The following is an 18454-nucleotide window of genomic DNA, read 5'->3' as shown; positions in this document are numbered from 1 at the left end:
TTTGATTTTGGGGAGACACAAATGGGTGTCTACAGTTCCGCGAAATTTCAATATTCCAGTCAACTGCTCCAACACAAAGCCGATGATCATCATAATCATCAACGTAATTGTAAGTTTTTTTTTCTTTTTTTTTAATTATTTTTTATTTATTGTAATTAAGGGTTTTGGGTTAGGTTTAGGGTTCTGGATTTGGGGAATTAGGGTCCTGGGTTTCAATTTAGGGCTTATGGTTTAAAAATTGGTTTCTAATTCAGGATTGCAACGCCAAGAAAAGGACATTCGGTTATGAAGGGGAGGAGTGTATACTGGATCAAGGGAAAACTCTCTGGGAAGATCAAGAATCTGTCTCTGAATGTAAGGCGGTGGGATGGCTGAAAATGAAGTTAAAGATGCCTCTGATGCAAGTCCCAAGCATGGAATATCACTGGGTACATTTAATTTTGAATTTAGCAAGTTTCTGTTGATAATACAAGTATAAATTTGTCATTTCCATGCTGCTGGTTGTTATTGGGTGACGAAGAGAACTTTGGGTGTGTGTTCATATTAATTTGTTTGTTGGTAGAGCATATTAGGTCCCTGGTTTATGTAATGTAATAGGAAACTTGTTTATAACTTGCATATTCTGCATCATCCCTTGATTAATACTGCATCTATCATCAAGTAAATCCATGGCTTTGCATTTCTGTGTCATCGTTGTTGACGTCAAGCTGGAATCTCAGGTGTGCTGATTAATAGCGGAAAAAAACCAATTAGATGAAACTAAATTTGAATTGTGCCGGAGATAATCGTTTTACTATTGGCAATGTTGCTCTCCTATTTGTTTTTTTTTTTTTTTTTTTAAGACGCTCTCCTATTTGATTTAATAGGATGTGAATGATTTGTATTCTTTACTTTTTTTTTTTTTTTTTTTTTTTTTTTTTTTTTTTTTTGGGAATGCTATTATGTACTTCCCCATTAATCAATTTTAAACAACAATGTAGTAAATACAGTGTATACAAGTACAAGAGCAAGTGATACTAACAAAATTATCATGAGACGACATTTAAAATAAGTTACCATGTAACTAATACGGATTAAATTTTTTTTGCTGACTAAACTAGCCTTTACGTTCATGAACTCTTACAAGAATTTTGCAAGCATAAGCTCATTTTGACCATATCTCTGTTTTACGTTGAAGTAACATACCTTAAATTTTAATTTAATTTACACTCCATATTACCTTGATGAAAAATACCTAAATTATATTTTTAAAACAAAATATGTAAGATGTTAAATTGACGGTGATGTAGTGAATTATAATTATGACCTTTTAGTGGTAACATCTAACATGCATTTTCCTTAATTAATCGTACAAAACATGATATGCTCACATCCACAAGGCCACAACATCTCACTCACGCAACAACTAACACTAATACTAATTGTTACTCCATATGTGCGTATGCACATCTTCATTTTGTATTTTTGTATGTTAACATGAAAAGCCAAAGGTGTTTGCCGTCCTTTTCAGGCGAGATGTCGACCACCTCTCCTTTTTGTATTATTTCTCGTAATTATTTGTCTCTCTTATTATCTTCCAAAAGGACGAGTAAGTTTATGTTTATTGTAGAAGTTTTATAAGAAACATGTAGGGATACGATCTATCTAAACTACAATCGTGTCTCGTGTAAATACATCTAAAAATGTTTTAAAATGTTACTCCATAATATTGTTTCTAAGTCGTAAGACATATATATATCAACATACGAGCACACGTATGTACATAGTGAGTATGAATAAGAATAACCATCATCAAAATAGCAATGATCATATCAAGTCAAAGATAATGGATAGGCTGTAAGAAAGGACTTGAAGGTGTGGTGAAGAGTGATTGCTCCGATCCGCTGCGGAGTGATCACTTCACTTCACAAACTCTACAACCATGTATGTATGACTGAATGACTGTACTAGCTAAGATAGGTTCAATAGCTTTTCATTTTTGTTATGTTAACTTAATATATATATTTGCTTAAATTTAGTCCTTCACCTTAGTATATTACAGTACTATATAACTTGGGACTTTAATGTAGCACTATATATACAATAGTTTATTTCATATAAGATCATATAAGGCTATAAGCTCAATAAAAGCTCAAGTCTTCTTTATGTAGTCTCAACTCTCAAACAAGATCACATGTATAGAGGTGTCAAAAACTAACCCAACCAACCCGATCAAAAACCAACATAAAAAAAAAAAACCGAATTTAGATTTCGATTTAATTTGTATGGACAAATTAATATAGCATGATTCAAAAGTAAAATAGATTCAACCTGATCCAACACAACCTCACCAAATCCGACCTAAACATCCGAAGTGACACCTCTAAATATACCCATGTAACGTTGCGCATAATGTCAATTATATTATCAGATCCCCTACCCTGCTCTAGCAATTTCCAAGTAAAATGATACGAAGTAAGTTGCAGAAAATGTTGAATTTATAGTGTAGAAAGTAATCAAAAGTACGAGTACATATTAATATTAATACTTGTAGGCTACACACCCCACATATTAAAGTACGAGTAAAATGTTGAATTACCGTAATATAATAATTAATGGATATAGATCTGAATCTTAAGTTACTCAATTAGACGACCAAAAACTTCATTGTCATTACGTGCACGTGGGCCCAATCATCTACGTTCAAGGTTTACATTCATTGGTTGATGTAACAAAATACTTGGTCTTTTATAAATACTCAATCTCACAAGTCAATTTTCTTTTACTTTTTAATTAAGAGAAGGTAGTAAATGGGAGATTACTAGTCCCCCATGATTAACAGATCATAATTCTTTAATTTATTGTCATAAATCAATTTATAAAATAAAGTTGTTTGATATGTTTTGAGTTTAAAACTCTTTTAATTGGATGTTAGAGGTTAGACATGCATGCAAATGGAAGAGGACTTATTGAGATGGGATCAAGATCTACCATACAATCATACAGGAACCCAACTCATTTTCCATCACCAATATTTTAAATTAAACTACTATCAATTATTTTTATTTACTTCTATAATTTTAGTAAATGAGTTTTCATTAATTTATTACTTGTTCTATTCAACAATATTCTTGAATTTATTATATGAATAGACGTTTAAAATATGATCTAAGACATGGGATAGATGTATTGGAAATATGTTTAAGATCTATGCATATAGATCAAAATTTCAGAAGTGTTCTCTATAATTTTATTAGTCTATACACATAACCCTTTTGTATAAAATGTTGTAACACTTGTAAGTTGTCTTCAATGGTGAAGGGTCGGAAAGTTTATCCCACATAAAAAGAAGAGGATGTTATTGATGACTTTAAAACTCATTATGTGATTAAGAGTATCTAAATATTCGGGTCCTACAATATCAGATTATACCACAAGTAAAACTTTTTTTTATGGATGGGATTCATAATATTATGAGAGTGTGGATAAATAGTGTATATGAAATGGATGATGTAGTATTAATCTTTTGATTTAAGTTGTTTATTTATTTATTTATTTTTAAACCAAACTTGAAAATGATTAGAGCCAAAATTTGACTACTTTTTAAAAGAAACTACTTGAAAGTGATTGTAGATTGGCTACTGAATAGTATTCAAAGTAAATTAGCCTAAATCAAATTGACTTATCTCTAAATTTGACTCAAATTGCATTTGCTAGAATTGGAAATGATCTACATGAACTAATTTATTAATATTAATATTCTATCTAAAAGGGAAGGTCGGAAGGGAGAAGAGGGTGAGTGACAAAGTTCTGATGATGTTAAAATGAAATTAATAATGAAGAATGGTTGGGTGAATGAATGTTTGATTGTAGTGTATATAAGAAGGAGAAATAGTAAATTATATGGCATTATGTTATGTTATGTTATTTATTTATTACATATGCTTAATTGACTTTTAGAATTAGACAATATGGAGTAAATTCGGTAAGCTACCCAAAGAAGTTTTACTAACTTCAGTGATACAAACATTACAAATACATCTACATAACATCGTCTTTGCAAGAATAGTCGGTTTCAAAACCCAAGTAAGGGCCTGTTCTGATTTACTGAATTAAGTTGAGCTGAACTGAACTGAACTGAATATTTTATTAGAGAAGGAAATTAAGAAATGAACTGAACTGAATTTATTGAAACTGAACTGAACTGAAAATAAGTTGAAAAGAACATACCCTAATTGCCTTCGAACATGCTTCAGGAGATACCCAACAACCATTGTTATCAGCAAAAAGATTTGATGATATGAAAGCAATACTAAGACTAATCCAACAATATCTCATACAAATTTTTCATGTACATATAATTTTGATAGCATAGGAGGTCCACAACAATTAAAAAAAATCTTGTACTAAGCTAAACTTGATGTCTTGATCTAAAAGATTGTTCCAATATTGAGGATGGAAAGTTTAATCTTCATAAGAAACACTTTGAGGGTGGGAATCTGTTACCCTTTCTCCCCTCACAATCAAAATGTCTTATCCTCCCCTCACAATTAAAATGTCTTATCCACAAATATTGAATAAAATAAACGGTAAAAGTTGAGGTAAGATCTTTCTTCTTACCTTAAATTTTTTTTAAAAATAAATATGTAAAAAATTAAAAATATTGTAAAATTCCAAACATTACGATTAAAAAAGAACAACGCACGTATAGTATACGCGTAATGCACAAACCCACCACGGTGGAAACAAAGCTTGGTGAATCAGCCCTCCACATGGAAAAGACCGTCACTGTCCTTATTACAACACTCCCCAAATCTCACCTCTCATCATCTCTTTCTCTTCCCTTCCATTTTAAAAGAGAGACACCATTCTAGATTCAACCCATAATTTCAGACAACCCCATTTCATTTCTCTCTCTTCTTACCAAATTTTCTCTCTCTAAAAATGGGTCTCCAAGGAAACGGTTCATCTGACCCCAAATCCTTCAACTTCCTCATCTACGGTCGAACCGGTTGGATCGGTGGTTTACTCGGCAAACTCTGCGATTCCCAAGGAATCTCCTACACTTACGGTTCTGGCCGGTTGGAAAACCGGTCTTCCTTGGAGGCTGACGTGGCGGCTGTCAAACCCACCCACGTGTTCAACGCTGCCGGAGTTACCGGTCGTCCTAACGTTGACTGGTGTGAGTCCCATAAAGTTGAGACTATTCGTGCCAACGTTGTTGGGACTCTTACTTTGGCTGATGTTTGTCGTCAAAACGGCCTCGTTTTGATCAATTATGCTACTGGGTGTATTTTTGAGTATGATGATAAACATCCTATTGATTCTGGGATTGGGTTTAAGGAAGTGGATACTCCTAATTTTATTGGGTCTTTTTATTCTAAGACCAAAGCTATGGTATGTTTCTTTTTCATTTGATTTTCTTCATATTTGTTTGATTGGTTATTGTTTAATCTGATTTGAATTATATGATTGAGAATTGAATAAGTTGTGTTTGTTGTAATGTGATTTGGTGTTGTTTTGGATTTGAGATCTTATGTTATTGATGATGGATCTTTGATGTTTTGCGTGTCGGTCCGTTTAATCTATGTTACTCGGACTCTTCATTTTACCTTTTTACCTCAAGTACCCGTGTTGGATTCTCAACATTCGGACATGGGCGTGTACATTTCATTTTATAGTTGATTCTGACACTTGGACAAATGATGTCATATGGGTATTGATTGGATATAGGTGTTACATTGTGTAATTTGTGTTACATTGATTCTGGATTGACATTTGAATAATGTGCTTCATTGTTGATTTGAATTGTACTTGGATGTCAGATTACTGATCTAATAATGAGGATCACAATTGAGATCGGATGCACATTTTTTGTATTTTGTGTCATGGAGATTGAGATGGAAGTTGAAATAAGTATTTTTATGGATCTTGTGTTGAGTTTTTGTGTGAGTCATTGATCCCACATTACAAGAAGTATGATCAACTGCTAAAAATATAAACTTTGTGTGCTATGGATCCTTTTTCTGGTTGTTTGTGCATCTGATGATATGAAACATCACTCGGGTTAGCTCCACGTCTTGATTTACTTATATCATAATGAGATATCAATGTGGTTTTTTGAACAAGATCTAGATCACTCCACATAGTCAAGGAGATGATGAATTGTTTATTGGATCTGGTGTTTTTGGTGTCATTCTTAACTTTGTTTAGTCGTAGATGTGATGTAGAATGTGAGGATATATGTCTGATGTTTAAGTTATTGTTGGGTTTCAAGCTAGGGATGGTAACCACTATTATATCTATAGAGCGTTTGTGGCGATGACTTTCTATATTAAGTATCTTATCTAGTATTAGCATAGAATCTAGACTTAATTGAGTCTTTGTGATGGTTGCTTACTTTATCTAGTATCCTAGGATTCAGTCTTGCAGTATCCTTTTGTCATACCATGACAAATTTGTCCTGTAATGTTCATGTTTTGGCCTTTTTGGGTTTCATAGTCTCCATTCATATTTAGTGCCATATACAGAAAACTCTACAAATGTCCCCACATTCTCAATCAAAATTCATGTACATGTTTTTGTTCATTGTATATTATGACAAATTTTTTGTTCACCGATGCTATGTGTAGACTATAAGTTGCGTGTCGTTAGGAGAATATTCAGAAAATAGCTGGGCACATAAGAGGTTTAGGCGCCATATAGCCAATCTTTTATCAAGTATGGTGAAAGGTTATACCAAAGTTGCATCCCAAGAGACAATGATAAGGACTGCCTATGATAAGGATCTAAATGCTAAAGTAAGCAAAAGGAAAGTACAATAGTCAGAGATACATAAACATGGGACACAAATTTTTTGATGAATTATTAATCACTTTCTATCCTCTCATACTTGTGTTGTACAGTAGTTGTTATATCCCTTTCTCTTCCCCCCGCTCTCCTCCCAAACACCCTTCCTCTCTTATTTGACGTTGAAGATTGACCATGAATTTCATCTATTTGGATATTTTAGTAGAGTATATTAGTTGATAATTGTAAGCTATGCAATTGGATCTGTACTAAAAGTATACTCTTTTTTTTTTTCAAAAAATTAAGTTTTTATCATTATATTATGACTGACTCAGGGTGGAATTTTAACCTTAAAAATAACCCCGAATTAAGATAAAAGGGAGGATCTTTGTTTGTTATTGGTTTTTAAAGTGTCCTGAATGTCTGTGTTGAGTTCTATTGCCTGTTCTGATAAGCTGAATGGTCGTATGTGTATCATAATTCACATGTACTGTCTTGTGTTCAGACTACTCTTCAGTTATCACCTAACATTTAACCCTTTACTGATGCAAGTGCACTTGTTATGGATTGTGTAGGTTGAGGATTTACTTCAGAATTACGAGAATGTATGCACATTGAGGGTGCGCATGCCAATCTCCTCTGATTTATCCAATCCCCGCAACTTCATTACCAAGATTGCCAGGTATGAGAAGGTGGTCAACATTCCCAACTCAATGACAATCTTGGATGAGCTGCTTCCCATCTCCATTGAGATGGCAAAGAGAAACCTCACAGGAATCTACAACTTCACAAACCCTGGCGTTGTTAGCCACAACGAAATTTTAGAGATGTACAGGGATTACATTGACCCCAAATTCACATGGAAAAACTTTACCCTTGAGGAGCAGGCTAAGGTGATCGTTGCTCCAAGAAGCAACAATGAGCTTGAGACCACCAAACTGAAGACAGAATTTCCTGAGCTTCTACCCATTAAGGAGTCTCTCATAAAGTATGTGTTCGAGCCAAACAAGAAAACAGCTGAAGTTGCAGCTTGATGATAGTCTGTCTAGGTCAGAACTTTTACTTCAACTCTCTAAATTTCTATTATTTGGACCGAGTTGAATTGGGTTTTGCATACTTCAATTTAGGCATCATTATTATTGAAAATTACGAGTAATTGTTGCCATTATGTACTATGTCTATTTGTATTCTTTCTTCTTAAGCACAAAAAGGAGTGATGTTTTGTATTTGTAACAATTGGATTTTGAATAAATTAGTTGAGGCTGAGATTTGTGCCATAATTACATTTCAATATATAATGATTGTTTGTTCAACTTATCCCATGTTCTGCTTGATTAAATCTACTCTATGGTTTTGTACCTTTTGGTAAAGGCTTAGGTAACTAGGTAAGTAAGTTATTCCATATTGTCGGAACACATCGTTAACAAAAGCTCAAGTAGCGAAAATAATCCCTTGTGTTTAAGATGAAACCATCGAGTTGAAAGGAAGCCCTTTCATTGTTGAATTCTTATTCGTGCTCAAGCTTCCAAGATCAAGGGCTTAGCCTAATATTGCTTCGTCTACCAGTTTATGAAGCCCAGATGCGTTTTCCATTAGAAAGTTCAGAGGATTTTGTTCTTTTTACAGCAAACTGTCTTGCACGAAAATAGACAGATGTAGATCTCTTTACGGAGAAATTTTCCAAAAACCAATCTTTCGTTAGCTTCATGAATACTATTATATCCAAGGTTACACCTTTCCATGCACCATCTGTGTTGAAACCATGAAAGTTAACAATTGAATTCCTAGTGTGAACTGTAGTAAAACCAAGGAGATGCCGAGTTAGTCCGATTAAAGATTGAACACAGTGACTGGAAGAAGGCAGTATTTACAAATCCTGTTTGTTTCTTGTACACCAAAAGATTGAAGAGGCAGTGCTTAGAATGTTAGATCAGTACTCAGAGCAATTAGAGATAATTCCTAATCCTACCAATCCTGGTTGAAGAAAGTAGCGAAGTTGAAATTATATTACCACTATGAAATTAAACACGAGATTTGATTCTGTAGAATGAACACCATAGCCAGATGTAATCTTCATGTCTGCCCCTGCCACAGCGTGCTACGACTTTATACTATTGTCCAACCTTTGCAGAGGCTTTTGCTTATAAACCGCAGTACTTGTTAAACGAATACTCTCACTTGGAACTGAAAAGCATACACTGGTGCTGAATATCAAGTCCATCATATCAGCAGGTTTGAATATCAAACTAAAGCCTTTTTCACCAGCAGAAGCGAAGCTCTGCTTGCGTCTGGCTACAGATCACAACTTTGCGAAGTTGGAGAATGGAGGTTACACCGAAGTCCATGCTAGAATAACCTGAACTGATGCAGAGCCTTGAGCTGCATGTCATCATTGCAGCTATATATGCAAGCAATTACAGGGAGATTGGTACAGGCTTTCATCTCTACTAACAGAATTAAACCAAACGGGCCTAATATAAAAATTTAAACTTCTTTGTACAGAATTAGCCTATTTTTATGGTCCAGTTCGGCCTTTTAGGAAGGCCTAGCCTACTTAAGCCTTGATGTAGTCTTGTCACCAACTTTTCCCAAGGCTTTAGTAAGCTAAGGGTGATAATTGAACTAAAATTGATAATCAGAATTTGAATGATATTGATATTTATGAGATTGTCAACTTAGATTACTGGCTATTATACTGAACCTAAAGCCCATTCAATTCTTCCTCTTATGTGATCAATCCCAAGCTATAGAGCTCATTATCATCCATTGCTGGCTCCTAACCTTTTGCTACTCATTTTTCTCTTGGCTAATTTAGTGCTTGTTCAGTTTACATGGAACAATGAGATGTTACATTGACATAAGATATTTTAGGAATTTTTTTCACCTATTTGATTGACATATACCAAGTAGTATTAATCTAGACACTAGACTTCCTATAAATTTTGATTGGCCAATTCAAGTTGAAGTTTGCTAACTTATCTTGAACTTTCACTTTCTTTGCAATTATGTTTCTGTGTCAACCAAACAACAACCTAAACAAGCATTTTATCATAAGAATGAGTATAATTTTTTATTTTTATTTATTTATTTACTTTTTATATTTTTTAATTTTTTTTTTTTTTTTTTGTGTGTGTGTGTGGGGGGGAGTAGTAAAGAAGGTCAGAAAACATTAACGGTCTATAGACCAGATGCTCCTAACTAGACTAATAAGTTCAAGGGCTTAATACGACATTGACACACATTGTAACTTAGACAACTACAAATTACATTAGATAACTTTTCCGGAGGATGCTATGAGAGGACCATCGATGGGGGGGAGGGGGGATCAATTATTCTCTTCGTACCTACGTGCCACATACCTGTACCAATAGACTTACCCTTTGGCTAGGGTAAGTCTTTTAGTACATGTATGTGGCTTTTGTGCTTGAAGAATTGGCTAGGGTTCTCCCTTTGGGTTATTTTCTTTCATGGAAACATAAATTTTCTTCTCAGCACCTACTCTATAAACTTCACTGAAGTCTGGAAACATTGGAGTCTACTCATTGGGTCAGTGTCACACATTATTCACACTTACCAGATTTGATAACTTGACCAACCAACCCCACTTTAAACATGTAAATTATGGATCCCCAATTATTATATTCGACAACTAGCGGGACACATGACCAAAATCCATTGGCTTTTCACGTGGGTATCTAATACCTATATGAATCTAAAATCTAAAATCTCAATTATTTATCTTCAAACCCTTTTTTAAACCCTTAACCCTTTTGGATTGTCATATTAGGGGGACTCGTATTCTATGCTAGCATGCGTAAAGAGGACGAAGTTATGACTTAAGAGTAACTACAATGGTATAGAATAAGTTCTTATATCAATCAATCAATCAATCAATCAAAGCCTTAATCCCAAAAGGGTTAAGGGTTTAAAAAAGCCTTAAAAACGATCAGAATAAGTTCTTATATGCAATTTTTAAATAGTCGTAGCTAAAAACTTACTCTCTCCGTTTTTAAATACTTGCTCTATGTCTCTTTTCTGATCGTTTTTAAATATTTACTCTATTTCCTTATTAAAAAAGTTTGTATAATATTTAATTTATTTCTCTCATCTAGTGAACCCACCATAAATCATATTTTATTAATTTCATATTCTCTCTCCTTCAATTCTCCCAACTACTTTTGCTTTTTACAGTTTTTTATTCTTTCACCTACCCCACTACCTCCATACTTTATTACTTTCTCCAAATTCTCCTAAAACTCCGCGTATGGAGAAATGGAGCAAATATTTTAAAAATGGAGGGAGTACCAATATGGAACTACGGAGTAAAAGAGTTGTAACTTTGGTGAAACTACATAGCTACCCTTATCTACTCTCGTAATTTCACTACCCTTTGGCTAGCTTAAGATTAAAAGTACAAGTAGTCATTTAACCTCACACTTTTGTACAACTTTTAAAAACAATCATTTTGTGGTACCAATCTCCTCAGGCTAAGGCATCTAATGATCTGGTCCTGTGGCAGCGGCCATGTGTGTGACAATGTCACTTTCTAATAAAAACAAATAAATTAAATAACAAGAAAACCCAAGAAAACCCAAAAGATCCAATAAATGAATAATGACAGCTTCTCAACTATTTTATTTTCTTAAACTGTCTATTAATTACCAAACATACAATACATTTCTAGTTTGAAACAATATTAACTCTAAATAAATTAGCTTGAATAAAGAAGCACAATACAAGCTCACACTACCAGAATGAATAATATTAAAATGTAAGAAAAGGATGCAATATTTTGCATGATCAAACAATATTTCTAACCATTTCAGCTGATTTTATAACAGCATAGTATCCACCCAATGCTGCAAACATCCAAAAAGACTATCACTCTTCAGAGTTGCAGCAATTACGGGCGGATAACTACCCTTAAGCATCAGTGACCATTGGTAACTGAACCATTTTCTTGTGCGCCATTAGAATCATTTGCGGGTTTCTTGGCATAGAATCTTCGATACATAGAGTCTACCTCGGTTAAGTAGTAAGTACCCGGAGCCAAAAGGGTGGTATCCTTACTCGTCACAAATTCCTTTGCCCCATACCTGTGCTCCATTAGCTTCAAGGTTTCGACAAATTTCTCAGGTGGGAACTGCAGACGAATCATATAAGTCAGATATTAAGCCATGATCAAATTTATACGACTAATTTACTGTTATTACTCCACCTAAAACCCTCTTTCCCAAACCAGATAAAGGGATGCTAAAGAGGAATTACCTCATGCCTCGACTTCAACTTGTCAGCAACATTCATGACTGCTGCAATGTTGGACAAGCTGAAGGGCTTCTGCCCTTCATTTAGCCGGAATGAGAACATTGTAGCTGTCAAACCACTTCCATAAGAGAACATTATGATCCTCTTGCCAGCCTGAAATATATTAATAGCCAAAAGCATGAATACTAAACCAAGTTAACAACGTAAAACGACCAAATCATATAAATATGCCTGAAGTACTCACCAATTCACTGTGTTTATTGTGAATAAGGGAAGCAAATGCTGAATATAGGGATGCTGTGTATGTATTCCCAATTTGCTTTGGTATCAAGGTGGTCGGTTGAACCTTCTTGTCATATAAGGGCTTCGCAACTTGCTGAGCTACCTATAAGTGATAAAATTTACTAACATAAATATTTTTTACTAACTCTTATATTTATCAATTAAGTTTGTTGTATCAGCGATAACACACCTTTTCAAGATCCCTGCTTTGATAGCTTTCATCAATAGACAGATTGGAGAATGGGGAAAGCTTCTCCCCAGCGTCTTCGTTGATGGAGCTGCCAATCAATGAAGCAAATATTGGTAAAAGAGCACAATGGTGATAAGTTTATAGCCCTTCATTAGACAAATTGACATAATCCCAATAACAATAGCCACTACATTATAGTAAGAAGAGGACAATACCTAGCATTTCTCAAGAAATCATTGTACACCAATCGGGCAAAGCTCTTTTGCACAAGCTGTGAAAATAAGAGAGGGGCATTATTTTAAGATTGTCAAATTTGCAAGTACACTTGTTTTGAACATCAATTATTTCAAACATAACTACATCAGAGGTATACCTTGTTGTATGGAGAATGGAATACGACATATTCGGCGTCATCAATAGAGAATTTCTTGCCTTCAAACTTCTCATACCTACAGTTGGGAGAATAGTTTAGCTTCACAAGCTTAAAGGTATAGTGATGGACACAATGTATTCTTAAGGGCAGTTAAAGATTCTATTAATGACTCACTTGCTGCAGAAATGTTTGTAGCAAGCATCAACCGCCATGAGATAACAAGTTTGTGACAACTTCCCATCAACAACCTACGGCAGAACACGTCAATAGATCAGTTTTACTTAATGAACGAGACATAACAAATCCACGAAAACGAAAAACCTATAGCACATCTCCAGAGAGCATCAACCAATAAACATGAGATATATGTAAGCTTGAGTTATTTAGCAAACACTTGAGTAATATTTATTCTCCAAATACCATATGCTTGACATTGGCACCATTTTCTATCCCATCTAAATTGTGCAGAGCCTAAGACTTACTGGATATTCACTGGCTAGGTTGGGCTTGTAAAAATCATAAACATGAGCCATATGGCTGCCCCTCAACTTGCTTTCAAAAGCGATGGGGGCATCTGGGCCCACAAGCATTGCAACAGTAGCTGCCCCTCCAGTGGGTCTAGCTGCTCCCTCGGCATAGACCTGGTAAAGGAATATTCACAAAATCAATAAGATTGAAAGTTCATACCAAATGAAGTGCAAATTAGCTTGTATTCCACATGAAGTTGCTATGATAAGGTTATTAAAATATGTAATTTAAAAAGAGAGATAATTTGAGCATACCGCACTGTCTGTGCATACAACAAGGCCATAGCGTCCATCCCATGAACTGCTCTCCACCCAGTTTACACAATTAAATAATGCAGCAGTTCCACCATAGCATGCATTGGTTGAGTCCACACCTTCAATGTCTGTGTTTCCATGTTCCTAATCATTTTTTAACAAAAGAACATCAAGTATGTTCAGACATGAGGGATACTAGCTATACCCACAAAAAACCAGATAGAAGAATAAATATGAAACAAAGATGACTATGCACTTATTTCAAATAGTACCTCAAAAATTTGCATCAAGAATGTCTTGATAGATTTGCTCTTGTCCAAGACAGTCTCGCTGCCTACTTCCAGCCGACCAATTTGCTTGGGATCAACATGATATTTCTCTAGAAGATTGTTCACTGCTGTCAAACTACAAGTACAGAGATGATCAGAGAGGTACCCATCTCATAACTATAAAGTTATGTTACAACAAAGGTTGATAAATGCTCCACCTTCAAGTACTTAAAATTGTAACAGGCAATTCAATAATCCTTCCAAACAACATAATAGACTACTCAGCTATCCACACCTTCTAAGTATCAAGAGATGATATCTATAGAGATTAGACACATCATTTCTCAATTTTCCACAAGATTTCCCAACTTTCTGGAAAATAAAAAAACTAACCATAATTTCTAAGCAAACCTTTTCAAAAGCAAGAGAATCAAGTAATGTTCTCTTTTATTCAACTTGTTTTAAAAAATTTCATATGCAAAAAAGACTTCCTAGAGAAAACAAGATGTTTCAGAAATACGTGCATAATTTCATACAAGTTCGATCAAAAAATGTCACATAGAAATGCCAATTTAACCATCTTGCTTAGAGATTTAAATCATTCAAAAACAAACGATGACTAATACAAAAAACACATTCACTAGCTGATTTATTGAGCTTGAAAACTAAGTAAAGAGTAAATTTTAGATATATGGATGCAACAATTGATCATAGAGTATAGAGGTAAGTTCGAACGTAGGTATCAAACCTCATCGATATAATGTCTTCCACATCAGTACAGAATGCCATACAATCTTGTCCAAGTCCAATGGTGTACTTTCCTTTGCTAGCCCCATCATGGACCTCCAATGCTTCCTGTTTAACATACACCATCAAAGATTTATGATGACATAACAAACAAGAAACTCCCAAAAAACAAATTTAACTTATGAGTTACTCATATGACATTTAAATCAGCAACTATAACATCTTAAAGTTATGATCCTTAACTTCAAATCCAGAAAATCACTTCAAGATGGAATTTCCAACATTCAAGGAAATTTAGAAACTATTCTAGCAAAAGTTTCTCTGATTTTCAAAGAGTTGACTTCACAATGAAACATAAACATCTTAATCAAAAGCTTAAAACTAATTAGATTGGGCAAATTCTCAATTGGGTACTTAATACCCAAGTTAAGGACCCATCATGATCTCATTAACCTACCAACTTAAGCCAAAGTATCTCACTTTCTGAAGCTTTTTTTTTTAGGCCAAATTACAAAATGATTAATTTAATCAGTAAAAAGGCTGATAAATAATTATTGTTCATTCAAATTGATTTGTCATATCTCTCAAAGTTCAGAAAAAATATGAAAAATCAATGTTATAACACCCAAAAAAATAAAATGAAATAAAATAACAAATATCCATTTATTTTATTTTTTTGGGTTTTATTTGTTTATATTTTCCTGGTAATCTAGCAAAATCCCACATGGCAATCAAATTTCTCCAGCACATTTCCATTCACAGATGAAACTAAAATAGCTTCTGGGAAAATCCCAAAATCATGGAAAAACCAATTTGATTGTACAATCATAAATAAATCATAAACCCCATTACAAAAAAATAATAATAATAAAAATAAAAAATAAAATTAATTGATATTTATGTGAGAATAGGGATTATAAGATTGATTTACCTGTTGAACACAAGTAGGAGGGAAGTAGATTTCCATGGCAAGAATTCCTACATTCTTTACAGAAGAAGCCATTATTTTTACAGATGAAAAAAATGAAAAATTTCTTCTCTCAAGTTTTCTGCAAGTCTCTTCCTCGATTACAACGACAGTTGAGAGAAAGGAGAGAGAAGATCGGAGGGTCCGGAAAGATTGGCAAAGGAACAAAAACAGGGAAGTTAGCAAGAGAGGTTTTTTTTTTGTATTTGAGAAGTGAATTTTGGGTGCCTTAATTTTGTGCCTTATATAGACTAGATGTATCATCATGTCTTCATGTATGTTATTAGTCCATGACACCTACTACTACTAACAAGGAAATTCCAGGTAGATTTTTCAAGATTTATTTTATCCTTTATAGGGAATTAGTCTTAACTCGACACTAAATCGATCTAGACTAAATATTATTACGTAGTTCAGATTTGGCTTGTTTAACCGTTTGTTACTAGTGTGTATTAGACGGTTGGAATTGAAGATCTGCGGATTTTGGTTATTTGTAAGTCTTCGTTTCATCTTTTGGGCCAATAAAGTTCCAGTACCACCACTTTTCAAATACCAAAATAAATTTGCTAAATAAACAGAATATATCTTTAGCCGATAACAAATGGGGCCAAATACAACCATACGAATGATGTCTTAAACCATGTTAAACTTAACAACTCGTGTCCCAAAAATTTGCATAATCTTGTGTAGTTTCTATAGTAATTTGATTACGAGTTAAGTTTTACACAAAGTATCCTAGTTTATTTTATTTCTAATTACTTGAGTTTTAAATTTCAGAATACCGGTCAAACCCCCTCCTTTTGGGTTAGGTTTGTGCGTATTACTCAATTAATTGAAAATGATTCAACAAAATTAGTTCATGCTACGTAACAAGGTAAAGCTCTATTTTTTTTATTTTTTTTGGGTGTTCCATCCGGTTCACCCTTTGGGCTAATCCGGATTCGGGGATCAGTTCTGGGTGGTTAGGTTCCAGTCCCCTCCCGTAACAAGGTAAAGCTCTATTCATTTTACCTTAAAAAATAAATTCTATAAAAATAATTTCAATCCAGTAAAAATAATTTCAGTTCAACTAAAATAAGTTAAGTTCGGTAAAAATAAGTTAAGTTCAGTTTAGTAAATAATTTCAAGTCAATAAAAATCAGTAACTTTAAAGCAATAGAAATAATTGCAGTTCGGAAAAAATAATTTCAGTTTAGTAAAATTAATTTCAATTCAGTTAAATAATATAAGTTAAGCAAAAATAATTCCAATTCAGCAAAAATAATGTGAAGTGAACGAGGCCTAATTGTTAACAGGTGAATGGAGTGAATAATACGAGTAATCAGTTATATTCCTTAATTTGGCAAATGTAAAGAGTGCAATATGTGATCTTTTGCTTTAAATAAGAATGTATCATGTTCCTGTTCACTTCACGTTAAAAATTATTAAGTAAAAATAATTTCAACTTAGTTAATAATTTTAGTTCATTAAAAATAAGTTCAGTCAATTAAAAATAATTTCAATTCAACAAAAATAAGTTAATTTAAGTAAAATTCAGTAACTTTAAAGAAGAAATATAATTTAAAAATTAGTAAAAATAATATCAATTCAACAAAAATAATTTTAGTTCAGCAAAAATAATTTCAGCTCAGTTAAATAATTTCAGTTCAGCAAAATAAGGTGAAGTGAACGAAAACTATTTTAGTATTAGTTACACATTCTGTTATTTATTTATTTAAAATGCATCAGTGTGACTTCTGCACTATTTACATGTCATGTTTGATGACTTAATTTTTTTTGCTATTATAAAATAAATAAATTTTATTATATTATATTGTCAAAGTTACGTGTGGACAAACATAGCAATCAAACTGATGTATTTAAAGGAAAACAGAGGGAGTAAATGAGTAATACTTCCTTCGTTTTTTTATTATTGCACTTTACAAGTTTGGCACAATAATTTTGGTGGTGGGAAAAAGAAAGAGAGAGAAAGGTAAAAATACAAAAGCATCCATGTGATGTAAACATAAACTAAACAATAAGTGTGAAAAAGTAAGGATATGTTTGTATTTGCAGTGTGAACAAAAATATTTTTTGTCCTAAAATGAAAATGGTGTAATATTTGCAAAAATTCTTAAAAAAAATAAGTGATGCAATATTAAAAGAACGGAGGAAGTAGATAAGATCCATAATACTAACAAAGTAACAAAATTTAAGGTAAGACTTAAAATATCAGCTTATTGAATATTGATGGTGGTAGAAAACTAAATTAAGAGAAATTGTAGGCTTAAACCATGTATTGTCCATGATTGGTAATTTTTTTGGGTTTTTTTTTTCAATATTTATATACGTAGTACAACTTATAATATTTTTTTTTTTTTTTTTTTTTGAAAACTACTGTAGTACAACTTATACTTCGTATTTTTAAATTTTTTTTTTTAACTGGGTAAGAAATACTTTACGCAGACATCAATTAATTAATTTCAACATCTGTATGCTACTCGGCTAGAATAGACTTCAACTAAATTTCAACATACGTCTGCTACAATAAACTAAATAAAAAGAGAAGGAAGTCAAGAAACACATACAATTGATGTTACATATGGCTTGGTTGATTGATGCTAATAAGAGGTGATAACAACATTTATGAGAATACATGTACTGATGTACCCTTTGTTCTCTTTTGAAGTTTTTGATTGATGTTTGGTTTTGTTTACCAGTATTATTTTTACACTCTTCAATACACGCGTACTTTTTTAGATTTTAATTGTTAATTTCTTTAACTATGTACTCCGTATTATAGAGAGTATGAAATGTTTTCAACTTGTCATA

General features: G+C 33.2%; 2 protein-coding genes across 2 annotated transcripts; one reads left to right on the top strand and one right to left on the bottom strand.

The window, feature by feature from the left end:
- The first annotated feature begins 4809 nt into the window (after positions 1 to 4809).
- On the top strand, positions 4810 to 8081 carry LOC145595543 (bifunctional dTDP-4-dehydrorhamnose 3,5-epimerase/dTDP-4-dehydrorhamnose reductase-like). The gene is made up of 2 exons (XM_081651961.1): positions 4810 to 5376; positions 7344 to 8081. Exons 1-2 carry the CDS (start codon positions 4924 to 4926, stop codon positions 7800 to 7802), a joined length of 912 nt encoding a protein of 303 aa, XP_081508087.1. The 5' UTR covers positions 4810 to 4923; the 3' UTR covers positions 7803 to 8081.
- Positions 8082 to 11376: 3295 nt separating this feature from the next.
- Positions 11377 to 15864, bottom strand: LOC145595533 (hydroxymethylglutaryl-CoA synthase-like). Its single transcript, XM_081651951.1, has 12 exons — positions 15608 to 15864; positions 14678 to 14784; positions 13933 to 14065; positions 13661 to 13804; positions 13361 to 13519; positions 13053 to 13126; positions 12879 to 12954; positions 12721 to 12776; positions 12506 to 12593; positions 12278 to 12418; positions 12037 to 12186; positions 11377 to 11911 (listed from the first exon to the last, which is right to left on the bottom strand). The coding sequence occupies exons 1-12, from the start codon at positions 15677 to 15679 to the stop codon at positions 11699 to 11701; spliced, it is 1413 nt and encodes a 470-aa protein (XP_081508077.1). The 5' UTR covers positions 15680 to 15864; the 3' UTR covers positions 11377 to 11698.
- Positions 15865 to 18454: the final 2590 nt, after the last annotated feature.

Source organism: Chenopodium album, chromosome 2 (genome assembly GCF_948465745.1).
Source record: "Chenopodium album chromosome 2, dcCheAlbu1.1, whole genome shotgun sequence".
NCBI lineage: Eukaryota > Viridiplantae > Streptophyta > Magnoliopsida > Caryophyllales > Amaranthaceae > Chenopodium > Chenopodium album.
The sequence above is the reverse complement of the archived record's forward strand: the minus strand, read 5'-3'. Positions and strand labels throughout refer to the sequence as shown.

Bases quoted from the DNA above. Each gene is read 5' to 3' on its own strand.
- LOC145595543 (XM_081651961.1), top strand. From the start codon at position 4,924: ATGGGTCTCCAAGGAAACGGTTCATCTGACCCCAAATCCTTCAACTTC. The intron at 5,377-7,343 runs GTATGTTTCTTT...TGGATTGTGTAG, and splicing joins ATTCTAAGACCAAAGCTATG to GTTGAGGATTTACTTCAGAA.
- LOC145595533 (XM_081651951.1), bottom strand. From the start codon at position 15,679: ATGGCTTCTTCTGTAAAGAATGTAGGAATTCTTGCCATGGAAATCTAC. The intron at 13,805-13,932 runs GTACTATTTGAA...AAAAATGATTAG, and splicing joins TCTTGATGCAAATTTTTGAG to GAACATGGAAACACAGACAT. The intron at 12,955-13,052 runs GTGAGTCATTAA...TCCCAACTGTAG, and splicing joins TACAAACATTTCTGCAGCAA to GTATGAGAAGTTTGAAGGCA.